This window comes from Clarias gariepinus, chromosome 18, assembly GCF_024256425.1.
Source record: "Clarias gariepinus isolate MV-2021 ecotype Netherlands chromosome 18, CGAR_prim_01v2, whole genome shotgun sequence".
NCBI classification, from domain to species: domain Eukaryota; kingdom Metazoa; phylum Chordata; class Actinopteri; order Siluriformes; family Clariidae; genus Clarias; species Clarias gariepinus.
This window is the reverse complement of record NC_071117.1, coordinates 2752700-2772159: the sequence shown is the minus strand read 5'-3', so window position 1 is coordinate 2772159 and position 19460 is coordinate 2752700. Positions and strand designations below refer to the sequence as shown.

The following is a 19460-nucleotide window of genomic DNA, read 5'->3' as shown; positions in this document are numbered from 1 at the left end:
GCAAGAGAGAGAGAGAGAGAGAGAGAGAGACAAACAGAGAGAGAGAGAGAGAGTATAATCTATGATAATCCGCACCTTCAATATTCCAATAATCTCAACAATCTTTCTTTTCGTTTTTTTTCCATCCTGTCTTTTTTCTTTTGTCATCTCACTCTCTCCACAGTCTTCGTGTGTCCGGGTGCCCTGATTGGGGTTTTGGAGGCAAGTTTGTCGCAGGAGGCGGAACATCAGTCAGGGGCATGGTGTAAAGATCCTCTGCAGGCTGCTGATAGGTTGTATGTAATGCCGTGGACTCCGTACCGCACGGACACACTGTACGAGTATGCATCCTGGAGTGACTACCGACAAAACCGCATCACCACCACCTATAAGTGAGTGTGTGTCCTCCGAGGACAAGGCTGCAAACATTAGGATATGAAATAAAAAAGTATGTCGTTGTGTCGAGGCATTATAGCTGTCTGCTGTTCTCAGGTTGCCGAGTCGAGTGGACGGCACCGGGTTCGTGGTGTACGATGGCGCTGTATTCTACAATAAAGAACGGACTCGGAACATTGTCAAATATGACCTGCGGACCCGCATAAAAAGCGGAGAGGCCATCGTTACCAACGCCAACTACCATGACACATCACCATACCGCTGGGGCGGGAAGTCAGACATTGACCTTGCTGTTGATGAACATGGCCTGTGGGTCATCTACGCCACAGAGGAGAACAATGGACGAATAGTCCTCAGCCAGGTCAGAGACAGATAGAGAGATGGAGCCAAGACAGAATTTATAAATTGCTAATAGAGTTGCACTTCTGTATGACTTCTGCACAAACCAGACCCAGCTAGTTGCCCCAGCAAAATGATTCTAGCTAATCAAATTATTTCCCATAAGACTATAGTAGTTGTACCAGCAAGAGCATTCTAATTGGAAATGTAAGACCAAGCTAGACCAGCAAGACAAACTTAACTATCTCCTGCTAGTGACATTAGCAAACCCATGCTAGTTGGCCCAGCAAGCCCCAGCTAGTGACATCAACAAACCCATGCTAGTGACATTAGGAATCCAATGCAAGTTGGTCTAGTAAGACCATGCTAATGACATCAGCAGGCCAATTCTAGTCACGTTTGCAAAAGTTGTAACATAAATAAGAGAGCACTAGTTTCTCGTGCAAGACCATGCTAGTTGGCAATGCAGGTCCACGCTAACCGCCTTGGTAAGAGTCAAGATACACATGCAAGATTGTCTTGGCCTCCCTAGCAATGTTCTGTGAGTTCTATCAGCAGGTCTCAAGGGTTGTACCAGGAAGAGTACTGTAGTTCCTTCAACAAGACCAAACTTCCTTTACCAGGAAAATAGTTTACTTACTCAAGCAAGATCATGCTAGCACATCAGATAAACTGTCAATGATCACAACAATGTCCATGCAATAGACCATGCATGATTATCTCAGCAATACCAAGATAATTTCCCAGTTTTGCCCCAGCCACTCAGTGCTAGCTAATTTATCGAGTTAACTATATACCATCCCTAATCTAATTGGAGGACTAGGACAGGCTTGGAGTTCATGTTATTTTGGACAGAAATAACAACTTTAAGTATAAAATTTATACATGTATATATTTGACATGTGATTAATTTATCCGAAGAATCTTGCATTTAAGCCGGTTAGAGTTTCACAATGCATCATTGCCAACTCTCTTCTTAGTTCTGACTGGATATGTTTTGTGTCATATTTGCTTGTTTTTCTCTGTTTGTGCCTCGTCATGTGCAGGTGAACCCATACACATTGCGTTTTGAAGGCACCTGGCAAACAGGCTTTGAGAAACGCTTGGCATCAAATGCATTTGTGGCATGTGGCATTCTTTACGCCGTTCGCTCCATCTACCAGGATGATGACAGCGAGGCGGGCGGGGATGTTATCCTCTATGCCTATGACACACAGAGAGAAAGAGCCGAGTCTGTAAGCATCACTTTTCCCAACCCCTACCAACACATCTCTTCTATCAGCTACAACCCTAGAGATAATCAGCTGTATGTTTGGAACAACTACAATGTCCTACGCTACCCTCTGGAGTTTAGACCCCCACAACCCACTGCAGGTAGAAACCATCAAAAAAGAACATTGACATTTTTAATGCTTTGACACTATTTTATTAGTGCTTGCTCGCTTGAACATTTGTTTTTATAATTTTATAAACTCTTTTTCCTTTTATGTTTCTTTTAGACCCTCTCTCCACACCACTTCTGTCCTCCACCACCGCACTTTCCCCTGTTTCCACCACAGTATTTTTGGGTTTCAGCCCAAGCCCCCCTCTCTCGGTGACATTTAACCCAGCTGGTTCGAAAAACCGGGGTCGGCCCATCACGGCCTCCGTACCTGTGACATTGCGCCCACCACGCCAGCCTCAAGGCCGCATACCCATGTGTGAGGAACGAGTGAGCCGTGGTGTGCAGTGGCCCAAAACACCACATGGAGAGATTGTCCAGAGACCCTGCCCAAAAGGCTCGCTTGGTAAGTGTCCATGATAAACATTTTTTTATCTTAATAAAAAAAAAATGTCTTAATTGGACAAATTAATGGACATTAGCACAATATATACAGCCAAGGGTCTGGTGGGAAGTGGGCATAATTGACATCAGAAGTAACAATCTGCGAATAGGAAAAACTGAGTGGCTGCAATTCAGTGGAAACACCTGTACAATGCTAAAGTCAGGACAGAAATCAAGAACCAGGATACAACAGAAAAAACTTGGCAGATAAGAGAGTAGTGTAGAATTAATGTAAACCGTATATTTTTAATCACCAATATTAGGTAGTAGTGGCAAGGATTGCTGCTCCCACCAAGGGGTCGCCACAGTGGAATACGCAGCCCACACTACAACTTGACACAGGTTTTACGCCGGATGCCCTTCCTGATGCAACCCTCCCATTTTATCCAGGCTTGGGACCGGCACTGCATCCAGTGGCTGGGGTTTGGGAATCGAACCCGGGCCTTCCGCATGGCAGGCGAAACACCTACCACTGAGCCACCAGTGCCCACTATCAGAAACACGCAAATCACTCTCTTCCATGTCGGATAGTACAGGGGGCAAGCAGAAAGATCTTCAGGAAATAGGCTGCTGCTATTGTTGGCTATTGCTTAATTTTACGGAGAAGCAGTGGCTGTTTTGTATCAGTAACAAAACCACACCTAAGGGGGCTCTGGTCATTCTCTTCATTAGATAAATTCAGCTTTATGGAGAACAGCTGGAGGACGTCTAGAGGCTTGGCACAGACTGTCCGAGCAATCTCCAAACTTGAACTGTAAATTGCTTACTAATGTCTTTAGAGATTACCCAGATCTAGTTATAAGGTTTCTGGGTGTGATGTTTAAGTGAGGAACAGTTGCCCTGCTGGGCAAGAGGAGAACGTAGGGTTTTACTCCCCGCTTTACCTGCAGAGCGGGTTTCAGGGTTCACACACTAGTAAAGCAGTAGCATGTGTTGTTGATGATATAAAAAGTTCACAATGCACTTTGGGACAACAGCAAGTACTGGTATTGGTACTTGATACTGTCAAGTACCTAAATATATATGGACTACTGAGTATGGACTGGTACTCTGACCTAAAATGGTATTGGCGCATGGTATTGAAGAACATCATGCCTGCTGACGGGGAAGGATAATATTCTGGTTAGGTAGTTATGGATATTTTAAACATTTTTTACTTGATAGTCACCACCTTGGCTGCGAATTCTGACTCGCACTAGCTGCAGCCATTTCAGCTTGGTCTCAAACAGGATGTGCAAGTTAAAGTCTGTAAGAAGAACTCCTAAGAAAGTCATTTCCTTAACCTTCAACCAGTCACATCTATGCTGAACAACAGCCAGGAGCTTAATACAAGGCTAGTAGCAGTAGTAGCAAATAAGGCTAGTAGCAGTAGTAGCAAATAACCCTAACCCTAACCCTAACCCTGTCTTGGTCTATCTCCTTGAACTGGTGGAATGATTGTAAACAAAAAACAAACCAAGCCTGAAAGGATGGCAGATAAGGTTGTTAAGCATGATCATGATGTGAGACTCCGGTTCTAAAGAGGGTAATTCTGGTTATCCAAGAAAAAGAGGTTGGAAAGCCCAATGTAAATTTTCTGCTCAAAATAAAAGGTTTATTAAGATAATATGGACTCTTTCTCCTTTTGTGTCCCTTTAGGTTTGGCCTCCTACCACTGTCTGGTTGATGAGGTGGTGTGGAACAGTAGAGGTCCTGACCTTAGTAATTGTACATCACCCTGGGTCAATCAGATTGCTCAAAAGGTCAGTCAGGTTTCACAAGCCGCCTTATCTCTTGGAACATCCAAATCTATGCAGTTACTTATACACACATAAATCTCTATAAATATTAATTGTATTTTTAATTTAGCAAATTATATATTTCATTTAACATTTCCTAAATATAGCATATTGTGGTAAGTTAAATTCTTGATCACACTAAATGTCGACATTTTAACAAATCCCAGATAAAGACTGGGGAGAACGCAGCACATACTGCTTCTGTGCTTTCTGAGCACACAAAGGGACAGGTGTATGCTGGAGATATTACTTCCTCTGCGCGTTTGATGGAGCAGCTGCTAGACATTCTAGACTTCCAGCTGCAGGCATTACGACCCGCCAACAAGGACTCGGCTGCTCGCAACTATAACAAAGTACACACAATATTTGAATACACATACACATACAGACCCACACATATTGTTTGTGAGAGCTCAACATTTAAAATCTTTTATTTTTATTCTATTGCAGCTTCAGAAGAGGGAGAGAACCTGCAGATCGTTTATTCAGGTAGCTTTTTTTTTTTACAGCAACAGTAATAGCAGAGACAAGCCCCGTAGCTTTAGTCAGTTGTGGTTAAAGAAAAATAATGTCATTCTATTGTTTTGTCTAACATCAGTTTATTTTCTTAATTTTGCTAGTATATAGCTATATATATACATAAACATCTTTTCAGATAAGACTGAAAGAACATACACGCTGTAGACCTCCAGGCTGCGTCAACCAGCAATTCATAGAAAAAAATCCCAAAACTGCTATTAATTCAATTGAGACATCAGAGAATCAGAGACGTCAGAGAATCAGAGGAATGTGACCAAGAAGCTACTCAAGGACAACATGGATACAGAACTAAGATTGTTATGTCTCACAGAAAGGCTTTCTCTTTTCTGATTGTACAGGCCATGGTGCAGACAGTGGACAACCTTTTGAGTTTGAAAGCACTGGACTCATGGCAGGACATGAACACGACTGATCAGTCCCACACAGCCACCATGCTGCTGGACGTGATGGAGAAAGGCTCCTTTCTGCTGGCCAACAACCTCTACGAGGGGCGCTTTAGTGAACGCGCACCTAATGTTGGTAAGACCGCACAGAAATAAATGTGGAAATGTATATGTTGTTAAAAAATATCTTGTTGTACTTAAAGTTGTGTGGTTGTATTAGATCTGGAGGTGTATGTCCTGAATGCGGAAACGGAGATTGGAGATCTGCATTTCCCACACTCATATGACAGTGACAGCACCATCCATCTGTCTGAAGCTACAATCAAACAGTACAGCCGTAATGGTAAATTATCTCACTTCAGTGTTTTACATTAAAGTATTGTATTTTCCTGGTTATTTATTTTATTAAGCCAGTAAAGTAGGATGACCCATCCTTAGGGAAACAGCAGGTAGTTCTTGAATTTGGAATTTATGACCTTCCAAATCCAGTAGTCCACCAAGCCATTTCTCCAGGTCCCTTGGTTTCTGTCTCTTAAAGACAAAATGATGTATTCAGATTTAACATGAAAGCAGGTTTAAAGCAAGGTTTAACAAGGAGTCATGCATGACAGATATTCCAAAACCATGATGGTAGGGAGCTAAGAGTGTAATAACCCAATCAGCTAGGAACGAACATAGTTAAAGAAAAGACATAATAGACATGTAGATGTTCAAAGACACCAATGGGGATCTGAGCTGGCGTTAATGGACATACTCATACCGGTAGCAGAAAACATTTAAAGCATGCCATGTTAAAGTGGCATAAGATATAACATTTATCTCTATTACATCCTGATGGTCATGATGTTGGTCAATTCCACGCATTATTGTGTGATTGAATTCTCTGTGGTTTGCATCTGTAGGTCAGGTGAAGGTGGTGTTTGCGCTTTATAAAAATCTTGGCCAGTTCCTCTCTACCCAAAATGCAACAGTGAAGTCGGACATGGAGCTAAAGTCAGGAGGGCGGACCCTGGCTGTCAATTCCCATGTAATCTCCGCCTCCATGAATAAAGAGTCCAGCCGTGTGTTTTTGACCGAACCAGTCAACTTCACTCTCAGACATCTACAGGTACATACACCGTCTCCTTCAACATATAATTGTTAGTCCTTAAAACAGCACAAACCTGTAGTTTGTACATTTTTCTCTGGGTGGCGCTGCAGCTGGAGAACCATTTCGGGCCGAACTGTTCGTTCTGGAACTACTCTGAGCGCACAATGACGGGGCAGTGGTCTTCTCAGGGTTGCAGGCTGGTACACAGCAACAACACGCACACAACCTGCTCCTGCTCACATCTCACCAACTTTGCTCTGCTTATGAGCCGCCAGACACCCACTGTGAGTTTATTACATGCAAACACTTTCACACACACACACACACACACACAAACACCACAATTTTTTCCGCTAATATGCTCACTTTTCTTTTTTCCTTTCGCCTTGTGTGCCCCTTCTTCCCCTTTTCCTTAGTACACGGGTGGCATGCAGGCCCTCATTCTGTTTATCGTGTCCTGGGTGGGCATGGTGATTTCCCTAGTGTGTTTGGCTCTATGCATCTCTACCTTCTGCTGTGTGAAGGCAGTCCAGAGTGAACGCACCACCATCCACAAGAACTTGTGCCTAACACTCTTCATCTCACAACTTCTCTTCCTCATCGGCATGGACAGAACCCATTACACTGTAAGTCCAGACCAATACAAATACCTGAATCTGATTCTAGGCAGGTAACAACTGGTGCCAGCCTGATAGATAGAGAGACACGGATCGGGTATTTATACATGGGATTTAGATTTGATAACAAAATAGGGGATGCAAATCTTGTAATGACGGGGTGCAATGTATAAAGACATAAAGACATGGTTCTTGTAATTAGACAGGAAGATCTGATGATTACACAGGGGACACAGATCTCCTAATGAAATGTCACAAGTGAGGATATGATAGGATGAAAATGTAACACAGATTTGAGTATCTGAGAGATACTGTATCACCTTGAATGCACTGGGACACATGATCAGTCTCGCAACATCAGACACCCTCAACCAGGTGACCGAGCCAGGGTTGATCAGGCCCTGACGTCCCAGCAGCAACCCACAGGTCAGCCCTTTTAAACCAAAGCAACCTTTTGGCTTTCTTTGTGGCTTTGCTCACTGATTGGATGACTCTCCTTTTGGACCCTTTTTTAATGCCCAGCCATGTGAGGACTTTGCATAATTCAATTCAATTCAATTTTATTTATATAGCGCTTTTAACAATGGTCAAAGTCTCAAAGCAGCTTCACAAAAATGAATTTGAAAAATGAATTTTAAATCAATTAAAAAAAATTATAATAATAAATTGTGTATGTGTGAGAAAAATGTGTCTAGATAATAATGAGATGAATGCATGATGAATGAAATGTCTCTGATGAGCAAGCCAAGGGTGACGGCGACAGTGGCAAGGAAAAACTCCCTGAGATGGCAATAGGAAGAAACCTTGAGAGGAACCAGACTCAACAGGGAACCCATCCTCATCTGGGTGATAACAGATAGAAATGATATAACATCATGTGTGTTATGCAGCTAAAAGTTCAATATAACAGAAATTCTTTAAATTAACATGAAGTCCAGTTCAGCATAGGGACGAGTCAGTAGGTGCAGAGGGCAGATGGGGTCTGGATCACTGGAAGCACAGGAGCAGGATGTGTAGCTCCAACCATCATAAGGCAGAATTCAGCTGGAGCTGGTCCTTCTCTGGATGCCTTAGGATCCTCGCAGGGTTGGCCTTTATCTACTGAAGCTGGTACAATCTCCAGATGCCTCGGGATGGGTAGAAAAGTACAGAACAGATGGAGAGAATTAGCGTAGTTGCCATTCAGGATAGATGTACTGGAGTATGAAGTTATGGGATGAGTTACGCGTATGCCAGATTAAAGAGATGCGTCTTGAGTCTACCTTTAAACTGGGAAACTGTGTCTGACCCGACACTGTCTGGAAGGCTATTCCAAAGCTTTGGAGCTAAATATGAAAAAGCCCTACCACCTTTTGTAGATTTTAAAATTAAGGGAATTACCAGAAGTCCGGAGTTTTGTGATCTTAAGGAGCGTGGTGGATTATAGCGTTTCAGAAGACTGGTTAGGTATGTGGGAGCTAAACCATTTAAAGCCTTGTATGTAAGTAATACTATTTTGTAATTAATTCTAAACTGAACAGGTAGCCAGTGCAGGGATGATAATATTGGGGTTATATGATCATATTTTCTGAATCTAGTGAGAACCCTGGCGGTTATGACTGTACTGTAAAGTGTCTGCATCCAACTTCTGTTGGCTCATAGAAGGTCCACCGGCTCCTGCTTCTGCATTTTTCCACCAGTTCCTGGTACTTTCTTCTTATTGGCTTCCTTAATACACTCTTCATAAGGCACTGTGATTTCCAGCATGATCAGTTGTTTGGAAGCCTCGGAGTTTTGTTGCAGCAATGTGATCTGGGAACTTCAGTTGTTCTCCCAGGTCAACCTGCATTTGCCAGTCCGTGGTTGTGTGAAGGAGTCATATTGCTATTTGTGGGGGTACACAGGATATTGTCTTTCTTGGGGCATTATAATACTTGTTGGAAGCTTCCTGCAACCGCCTCAGCACCTAGTCATGATGCCAACGAATGCCGTCATCTTCCAATGCCTTTGTGCAGTTGCTAAGAAGATGTTCCAGGGAGTCTGTTCCAGTGCAAAGGGGGCAGGCAGGTGTTTCACTCTTCCCCAGACATGGAGGTTTGCTGGGCAGAACAGATCCACTGGAAATCTGCCTGCATAATATTTGCTGATCATGGTGCATAGATATGGTAACAATACAGGTGCAAAAATTGTTTTAAAGGGGTGCAGATTAAGTAATAACATAAGGGACATATATCTGGCATTGACAAAGTTAACTTAAATCTGGTAATGGTCTGTAGTGATTCACTCACTCACTCACTCACTCATCTTCTATACCGCTTTATTCTTTATTCAGGGCCACAGGGACCTAGAGCCTATCCCAGGAGGCTTATGGCACAAGGTGGGGTACACCCTGGACAGGGTGCCAATCCATCGCAGGGCACACACACAATTACACACTCACACACTACGGGCAATTTTGGGAACGCCAGTTAGCCTAACCTGCATATCTTTGGACTGTGGGAGAAAACCGGAGTACCCGGAGGAAACCCACCAAGCACGGTGAGAACAGGCAAACTCTATGCACACAGAGACGGGAATCGAGCCTGGCTGGGAATTGAACCCGGACCCTGGAGGTGCAAGGTGACAGTGCTACCCACTGTAGTGATTCAATAGGTGAAAAATATTTTCATAATGTAGAGAAAAGAGTCCATGGCTAGGAGTCCAAGAGAGAAGATTGCGCCATGCTCTCAGGGAAGGACGGGTGGCATACTGTCCCTTTCCTTTTATTCACAGTGACACTAGCCAGTTGTGGGTATGTGTGGGTTAGTGCTGCCCTGTGTTATGCTACTTTGCAGCAAGTCTTCACCCTGCCAAATTGGTAGCTGTCGTATAAAACAAGGCATCTAGTAAAGGAACTGGCCAAGACTAAATGAAGGAAAACGTTTAACAGAGGCTAGATGATTTGTCTATGTGTGTGTTTCCAGGTGGCATGCCCAGTGCTAGCGGCTCTGCTGCACTTCTTCCTGCTTTCTGTGTTTTGTTGGTTGTGTGTCGAGGCGGTCCAGCTCTATGTGCTGTTGGTCGAGGTGTTTGAGAGTCCATCCTCACGCAGGAAGTATTACTACACTGCCGCCTATGGCTTTCCTACTTTAATAGTGGCAATTTCTGCCTCTATTGACTACACTGGCTACTCCAGCCCCACCACGTACGTACAACACTCTTTTTATTACGTGTATGATTACACTTAAGCATTTGTACTGATCCAAATAAACAGAAGAAAGTCTGTTCAAGTGTTTATGTGTGTGTTTTATCGTGTAGCTGCTGGCTACGTGTGGATAACTACTTCATCTGGCTGTTTATTGGCCCTGTGTCTCTTGTTATACTGGTAAGTTACAACTATGACTGAATGGCTAGTGTTGCTAAATGAACTCGAATTCATAAACTTTAATTTTAAGTGATTTTTTTTTTTATTGCTTGTCGCGACTCATGTTGCACCCTTGACTTTTGACTCCTAGCTGAATCTGGTAATCCTGATGGTCACAGTGCACAGGATGATCCGCCACTCTAATGTCCTCAAGCCTGACTCCAGTCGCTTCGACAACATCAAGTATGTCATTTAGGGTCTTCAGGTGGGCAGTGGGTGGGCATCCGGTGCGGGGGGGGGGGGGGGGGGGGGGTTTGGGGGAACAAGGCAGAGGTCTGGAGTTCGAATCTGTAGCTATGGAGGGTTAAGGTGAGCCTGTTCTGTATAGTATGTATGAAACCAAACTTCATTCAGTCATTACATATTATCTAGTAGTTTGTATAAAAACCGTATACACTGTGTGAAAAAGTATTCGCCCCTTTCAGATTTACTTTATTTTTGCATAAATGGCTTAAAATCCTAAAATGGAAACACAAAACACTGTTTTCGCAGTAAAACTGTAATGCGGTGTGAAACAAAAGAATTTTTGCTAAACTTACTGACTGGTTGTACCTCATTGAGCAGGAACAGCTACAAGCAAACACATTTTTTGTCTTTGTAGAATTGCCACACTGGTGGCAAAAACAACCGTTTTAAGCCACTTAAACCCGCGTTATCAACTAAATTTGGCTTGTACTTAAGTAAATTAAGGTGGCTTTTTTATTTGTTAGATAAGTGTCTTTATCTTACAGTATAGTACATTTAGTTTGCAGATTTAAAAATTGAAAGTGTGACAAATATGTGAAAAAGGAACATGGAAGGGGTGTATACTTTTTCATGATGGCACGATGATTCCAGACACCCACATGGTGGAACGTTTGTAATATTTGAAAGAGAACAGGAAGGACATGTTATCAGTTTTATTGAGCTACTTGTGTTTAATGTGTAAAATCATTTTTTCTCATTCTTTCTTTCGCAGGTGTTGGACGGTAAGCTCAGTCACGCTGCTCCTGTTGGTGACGTTAACATGGATCTTTGGCCTCCTCTTCATCAGTGAAAACAGTGCGCTCATGGCCTACCTCTTCACCTCCTTTAATGCTCTGCATGGTCTGTTTATCTTCATCTTCCACTGCGCCCTGCAGAAGAAGGTACAGTATATAGTATATACTAGGAATGGGAATCACCAGTATGATATTATCTTGACACCTGGGTGACGATTCGATTTGCACCACCATGTATAAGTACAAGGCACGAGTTGATTTTCTCCCCTCTCCGATTTAGCTACAGTTTTAAACATGTTTTACAAATCATTCGCTTCTACCACACAGGATGCTGTGCTGACTTCCAGTGTGTGAATGGCTTAGAGCGCCACCTGTAGGATTATAAAGAAGCTGCAACATTTTACCACCTCAAAAGCAAAAAAAATATTAATGAAAAAAATTTGATTTAGTTGGAAGAGTGATATATGTATTGCCACACAAAGTAATCACAATACAAAACTGAACTCTCAAACTCTTCCCCTATCTCTAGTATATGTTTTTATAATACCTGTTATATTTGACTAGGCTTCTCTCTTTAGTCTGTTTCATCAGTGCATTATTATTATTATTATTATTATTATTATTACAGTAAATAATTGACTTATTATTAATTGACTTTGGTCCAGGTTCAGAAGGAGTATGCAAAATGCTTCCGCCAATCATCCTGCTGTGGTCATGCTACATCTGGTGGTTCTCACGGGTCCTTAAAGAGCTCTGCGCTCCGAGGAAACAACCGATACTACAGCGGAGGCCAGTCGAGACACAACCAGGTGCACAGACAGGTAACGGAAGTATACTTCATAGTAAGAGTCACGTCTATGAAAATTGCTGCATAGAATATTTATTACTAAGAAAAATGAATGCATCAGTGTGTGAGGACAAGTGTTGGGGGAAGTAACTAATTACATTACAAAATTACTTTCATTGAAAAGTAATCAGTTACATTACAGCGTTACTTTCTGATAAAAGTAACTAGTTCAGTACTTTTCCACTGCAGAAAATGAAAATTCCTTTGTGATTCCTCATGCATGTTGTTTTAGTCAAGACCTTTATAATTATTCTACCATCATCACTCAGTCAAGTTTGGCCCATAATCTGTTAACTACTGATACCCCTATCTCACCTACTAATACCCCATCTCACCTACTAATACCCCTATATCACCTACTAATACCCCCATCTCACCTACTAATACCCCCATCTCACCTACTAATACCCCTATCTCACCTACTAATCCCCTATCTCACCCACTAATACCCCCATCTCACCTACTAATACCCCATCTCACCTACTAATACCCCATCTCACCTACTAATACCCCATATCTCACCTACTAATACCCCCATCTCACCCACTAATACCCCCATCTCACCTACTAATACCCCCATCTCACCTACTAATACCCCCATCTCACCTACTAATACCCCTATCTCACCTACTAATACCCCATCTCACCTACTAATACCCCCATCTCACCTACTAATACCCCATATCTCACCTACTAATACCCCCATCTCACCCACTAATACCCCCATCTCACCTACTAATACCCCCATCTCACCCACTAATACCCCATCTCACCCACTAATACCCCCATCTCACCTACTAATACCCCTATCTCACCCACTAATACCCCCATCTCACCTACTAATACCCCTATCTCACCCACTAATACCCCATCTCACCTACTAATACCCCATCTCACCCACTAATACCCCTATCTCACCTACTAATACCCCCATCTCACCTACTAATACCCCTATCTCGCCTACTAATACCCCCATCTCACCCACTAATACCCTCATCTCACCTACTAATACCCCTATCTCACCTACTAATACCCCCATCTCACCCACTAATAACCCCTATCTCACCCACTAATACCCCTATCTCACCTACTAATACCCCATCTCACCCACTAATACCCCTATCTTACCTACTAATACCCCATTTACCTACTAATTCCCCTATCTCACCCACTAATACCCCCATCTCACCTACTAATCCCCCTATCTCACCCACTAATACCCCATCTCACCTACTAATACCCCATCTCACCTACTAATACCCCTATCTCACCTACTAATACCCCTATCTCACCCACTAATACCCCATCTCACCCACTAATACCCCTATCTCACCTACTAATACCCCTATCTCACCCACTAATACCCCTATTTCACCCACTAATACCCCATCTCACCTACTAATACCCCTATCTCACCTACTAATACCCCTATCTCACCCACTAATACCCCATCTCACCTACTGATACCCCCATCTCACCTACTAATACCCCATCTCACCTACTAATATCCCCATCTCACCTACTAATACCCCCATCTCACCTACTGATACCCCCATCTCACCTACTAATACCCCATCTCACCTACTAATACCCCTCTATCTCACCTACTAATACCCCCATCTCACCTACTAATACCCCCATCTCACCCACTAATCCCCCCATCTCACCCACTAATACCCCTATCTCACCTACTAATACCCCATCTCACCTACTAATTCCCCTATCTCACCTACTAATACCCCCATCTCACCTACTAATACCCCTATTTCACCTACTGATACCCCATCTCACCTACTGATACCCCTATCTCACCCACTGATACCCCCATCTCACCTACTAATACCCCTATCTCACCTACTAATACCCCATCTCACCTACTAATACCCCATCTCACCTACTAATACCCCATCTCACCTACTAATACCCCTATTTCACCTACTAATACCCCTATCTCACCCACTAATACCCCATCTCACCTACTAATACCCCTATCTCACCTACTAATACCCCTATCTCACCCACTAATACCCCCATCTCACCTACTGATACCCCCATCTCACCTACTAATACCCCATCTCACCTACTAATACCCCTCTATCTCACCTACTAATATCCCCATCTCACCTACTAATACCCCTATTTCACCTACTAATACCCCCATCTCACCTACTAATACCCCTCTATCTTACCTACTAATACCCCTATCTCACCTACTAATACCCCTCTATCTCACCTACTAATACCCCTATCTCACCTACTAATACCCCTATCTCACCTACTGATACCCCCATCTCACCTACTGATACCCCATCTCACGTACTGATACCCCTATATCACCTACCATCATGATTCACCGCGAGTTTTAGCGCTGTGATTAGGGTTCCATTTTTTCGCGTGTCGGTCCTCGTATAGTCAAACCGCACAGGTGAGATAGGGGTATAACAGCAGGAGTAACAGAGGGGGCGAGGTATCGGGGGTGGGGCTTGTAGGATGACTTTCACACACACTAATGGATTGGGGATCACTGCTGTCTGGCTCACGGATTACATAAATTGTCTGAATAACGGATCACATTTTTGAAAATGTAACTAAATAACTGAGACTTAAATGACAACCGAACGCGTTAGATTACTCGTTACATCAAAAGTAATCCAAGTACTCCAACGCGTTTGTAACTTTGTAACGTGTTACACCCAACACTGGTGAGGACACGGTAACCCTTATTTGCACATGTGTGTGTGTGTTCAGAGTCGTATCAGGAGAATGTGGAATGACACAGTGCGCAGGCAGACCGAGTCTTCCTTCATGGCTGACCTCAATAACACACCCACCCTCAACAGAGGTAACACACCTGTCTGTCTCTCCATGTCTCTCCATGTCTCTCCATGTCTCACACAGTGTGATATGCAATGAAAAGCTTATAGGAGATGACCTTACATGACCTCGAATAGAAAGATAGAATGGAGTACAAACATTTCACTACAAAAAAGGACAATTGCAGTAGAAGAATACAATTAAAGTAAAGACTTTCCAACAGAAAAATGAAATTAAATGAAAAAAAATATATGTATAATTTACAAATATACAGATTTACAAATGTTATAAATGAAATAAATTAAAATATTTAATGAAATATGTAAATTACGTGGAATGTGCAAATATAAAATAATATGGTGTGTGTGTGTGTGTGTGTGTGTCTCTGACAGCAGCAGTTTAAGTAAAGTATGAAATGAAATGATGTTTGTGTTCCAAAGTACAAGTTTTGCCTTGGTTGCCAGATCACACTGGAAAAGTCTTGCTTGGGCAGAGCTAAACAAAGAGCAGAACCCTCATCCAACTCATACTATAGCACTCGTTATGCATAGCTGTGCTTTATATTACATTTTCATATACCAATTATTGTAATTTGTATATGGAATAAAAACAAATCCTGACTTCCGTCTCTTTTTCTTCCTTATCCTCTCGTTCAACTCCATCAGTGTGAAGAAAATCTGAGTAGAACGTTCCTTTGAGTTGCTTTTGTTCATGTGTTCACAACATGTGGTTCTGGCTCTGGACATGACGGGGTGTAAGGTGATCAGGACTTACACACCTTCAGGGATTCTGATACAAGGCTGTTTATTTGCATATTTCACAGGAACTATGGGTAATCATCTTTTGACCAATCCCGTGCTGCAGACTCGCTCTGGCTCCTCCCCTTATAACACGCTGTTGGCCGAAACGTTTAACCCATCCTCACCGGCCGTCTTCAACTCCACTGGTTAGTGCACATGTGTTTGTGTGTGTGTGTGTGTGTGTGTGTGTGTGTGTTACTGTATTACACTCAGTTCTGAATTATTGTATTTATATGGATTTTCTGTCTTTTTTCTGTCCTTCATTTCCTATTTTATCTTTCTGTCCATCATCCACTCTTGCTCTCTTTTCTTTTTCTGACACTTCCTGACATTTTGATATATTTATCACTCCATCACCACTTCTCTTTTTTGCTTTCTATCTCTGTTTCTGTGTCTCTGATCTGCAGGTACCTTCAGAAATTCAAGTATGGAATTTATCTGTTGTAATATTTCTGTCCTGTTGCTGTTTATCATCCACGCCTCTCTCTCTCTCTCTCACACACACACACACACACACACAACACACTGAACTCTTTGCCTGTTTTATTTTATAGTTGTTACCAATATTTTACTTTGTCCTATACCAAGTCATTGTGTTAAGCTAGTGCGTCTCCAACACTTCCACTGATTTCTTGACTCTAAATTCGGAATGTTATTTGAAGTTTAAAATTATTATAATCAATTGAACTTCATGTATATTGTTTGTGAAGCGTGTTTAGAAAGAGTGTTTGATATTCAGTTGAGCTTTGTGCTGATAAAGCTTGCAGTTGTATGTCATTAGTGATGAATCGTCTTACTGATTGCTGTTTTTGTTCTGTTCTGTAGAGGGCACTCTGTCCCGCAGTCGAGAGTCCTGCGGCTTGGAACCTGTTCGTCTGAATGGAAACTACAACAACAGTTACTCGGTGCACGGTGGAAGTTCGGACCTCCTCGGCAGCGTGGCTGTAGGAGACGTCAGCCCTGCCCTTTTGACCCCCAGAGGGGCGGATCCTCCAGGAGCTATGAGGAGGAACCTGTCAGACGCAGCAGCGCTGGAGAAGATGATCATCTCTGAGCTGGTGCAGAGCAATCTGCGCCCTGCTACCGATCGCTTCAGCAACAACGCCGATACCGAGGCGGAGCCCCGGGAGTACGTCAACGCAGGGATGGGTCACCGGGAGCCGCCACAACGTCCTCTGCCCCGCCCACCACCGCCACCTCCACAGGATAAAGAAGAACCACTTTACAAGGCTTTGGAGAAGCCGAGGCTTCCTGAGAAACCACGCGTTCCTGATAAACCCCACGTGCCGGAGAAGCCGCGCCTCCTGGAGCACACCCAGTCAGTGTTCTATCAGAGCGAAGAGGATTCAGAAAGCTTTTCGGCCGAGATCACAGACAGCGTGGGTGGACTCGGACCTGACTCCTCCTCCCTGTACGCCAGAGACAGAGACTCTTCCTATCCGGACAGCAGCCCAGAGGGTTTGGGAACTGAGCCACGTTCAGCCCTGCCCCCTGACGAGTTATACTTCAGCACAGGGAGACACACCCATGTCTCTGCCTTCTACCAGCCCCCGTCACGCCGGACCAATGAGGAGGGTCGGCTGGGGCTAGACTCCTCCCACGGAGAAGGCGATGGACAGATGCAGCTGGTGACGAGCCTGTGACTAGGGCGCTGGTGACCAGGACATGGAGATCTAGAGGAGGAAGCAGGAGGAGTGATATTATCATCATCATCATCCATTACTGTAGGAGAGTACTACAGAACTCTAGTTAGTGGTTCAATCAACGACGATTTGTAAGAATATCCTTGGTGAGAGCCTTATAGATAAACCACTAGATTTCTCAACTAGGTATTTTGTTTAGTTGTTGCCCGACTAAACCTCTGCCACTCCAGGAGGACGAGAGCTCACATGTATCCCCTAAAACTTATAAAGATTAGGACCACTGCATTTTAGTCAAGATTCCAGTAGCAAAGGTTCCACTAGTGTGGTCAGTGGTATCAAGACTGGCATCAATAGAACTGGGGCTAGAAGTTGTGCTTGGGAATTGTTTCCAGGACCTGAATGTCCAATGCCACGTGGTTGTCCTCCTACCTTTTTTGACATATGACGTCATTTGAAGGTTGGCATGTATCACTGGCCACTTGGTGTGGATGGTATGTGATGGAATGGTGTATCAGGGGGTATACAAGGGGTAGTCCTGATTTGAACTTTAACTCAAACTAATTAATCAGACATGGTCTAATTTGTCCAGCAAGTTCGTTGATTAACCAGATAAGATGGAAATCAAACTGGGACAAGAACCTTTTTTGGCTGGAAGTGCTGATATCCCATGATAGGCACATGTGTGGAGTGAGATTATTCCTACAATAATCAGGAACACCCTGGAAAAGCACATTTACCAAGAACATGTTGATAATGACGATGATGATGATGATGATGATGAAACAACAAATAAGTAGATTATGATGGCTTCCTCCTCTGAGTCTCTGTCTCTTGGTCACCTCCACACCCACCCTGTCCATCTTCACTGCCATTCATCAACTCTCACTTTCTGTATATTTCCGCAGCTGATACTCTACTGTATATCCACCTGTTTGTCGCTTCATGTCTCATTTTCTTCCTGTATCCTTTCAGTCTCTCTCTCTCTCTCTCTCTCTCTCTCTCAGGGTGGAGTGTTGGATTTGCATCTTGGTTTTTATTCAATGTATCGTTCGTTTGTTTGTTTTTCTGTCCTCAAACCCCCGTCGGAAGAATGTGACGCCTTCTCCAGAGACAACAGAACAAAAACTTTTGACATTGCCAAAAAAGAAAAAAATAATAATTAAGGAGCACACACACACACATATATATATATATACACACACTCAAACACTCAAACACTGACTCCTTTTTTGCGTTCCTAGTGTTCACACTGAAAGGCCTTTCTCAGGGGTCAGGGGTCAGATATTAGTAAGGCCATGACCTTGACCAAGGACCTTAAACCGGTCTGCTTGTTTAGTTTGGACCGAACTTTTAGGCACTGTGGACCATCGGAGACGTCTCCTTGACCTATCTGCTTCTTCAGTTTTGGACAAGCCAAACTCCGCCCCTTTTTCTAGACCCAACAAGGAGGCGTGAGCGGTCTGCCGTCGTGTATCTGGTGTAAATAGCGGTAAGAGAATGAGAAGTTTCAGAAACTGCTTCTTGTAATATCTACAAAAAGAAAACAAAATCACATAAAATGATGTGTAGAAGACATGAATGATGCTCTGTATCTTTTACTGGTCCCTCCCTCCGTCTCTGCCTCCCGCTCTTTCTTTTCTCCCCTCCTTCGGTCTTTCTGCCCCTTTTTGCTCCTTCTCCTGAGAGACGGCAGAAGGATGGGATTTTGTTAAAGACATAGAAAAGAAATGTGTTTTTATTAAAAAAAAAAAAGAAAAGAAAAAAGGAAAATAAAGTAACGAATGGGTTGGGAATTTTTATTATCAATGCACAACAAGAAGACGGAGCAGAGTTTGTTTTTTTTCCTTGAAAAGTGTTTTTCAACCCAAGGTCAAACGAACAATATGTAACTTTTTATATAAAATAAATGGGTCAAACAGACTTTTTAGACTGTACTGCAAACTTAAAATTAATAATCTAATTAAAATGAATAATTCAGGATGCCTGAAAGAAAACTCCATCACGGTTTTCTAAAAGTCAAAATCATTTTTTGGGTCAGAGTAAATGT

General features: G+C 43.0%; 1 protein-coding gene across 3 annotated transcripts in view; it reads left to right on the top strand.

Annotated features, from left to right (window-relative positions):
* The window catches only part of LOC128506296 (adhesion G protein-coupled receptor L1-like), a 54491-nt gene extending 35308 nt beyond the window's left edge, over positions 1-19183 (top strand). For 2 of the 3 annotated variants that reach the window (XM_053476675.1, XM_053476674.1), the window contains exons 5-25: positions 164-371; positions 472-736; positions 1761-2088; positions 2214-2501; positions 4178-4281; positions 4485-4670; positions 4768-4806; positions 5196-5376; positions 5461-5583; positions 6143-6348; positions 6441-6614; positions 6747-6956; positions 9890-10110; positions 10224-10290; positions 10421-10512; positions 11288-11456; positions 11975-12130; positions 14905-14998; positions 15794-15916; positions 16178-16195; positions 16596-19183. In XM_053476675.1, coding sequence (XP_053332650.1) covers positions 164-371; positions 472-736; positions 1761-2088; positions 2214-2501; positions 4178-4281; positions 4485-4670; positions 4768-4806; positions 5196-5376; positions 5461-5583; positions 6143-6348; positions 6441-6614; positions 6747-6956; positions 9890-10110; positions 10224-10290; positions 10421-10512; positions 11288-11456; positions 11975-12130; positions 14905-14998; positions 15794-15916; positions 16178-16195; positions 16596-17413 — 4070 coding nt within the window. In that variant the 3' untranslated portion in view covers positions 17414-19183. The remainder of the gene's footprint in view (positions 1-163; positions 372-471; positions 737-1760; positions 2089-2213; positions 2502-4177; positions 4282-4484; positions 4671-4767; positions 4807-5195; positions 5377-5460; positions 5584-6142; positions 6349-6440; positions 6615-6746; positions 6957-9889; positions 10111-10223; positions 10291-10420; positions 10513-11287; positions 11457-11974; positions 12131-14904; positions 14999-15793; positions 15917-16177; positions 16196-16595) is intronic. The other variant, XM_053476677.1, reaches the window with a different exon arrangement.
* Positions 19184-19460: the final 277 nt, after the last annotated feature.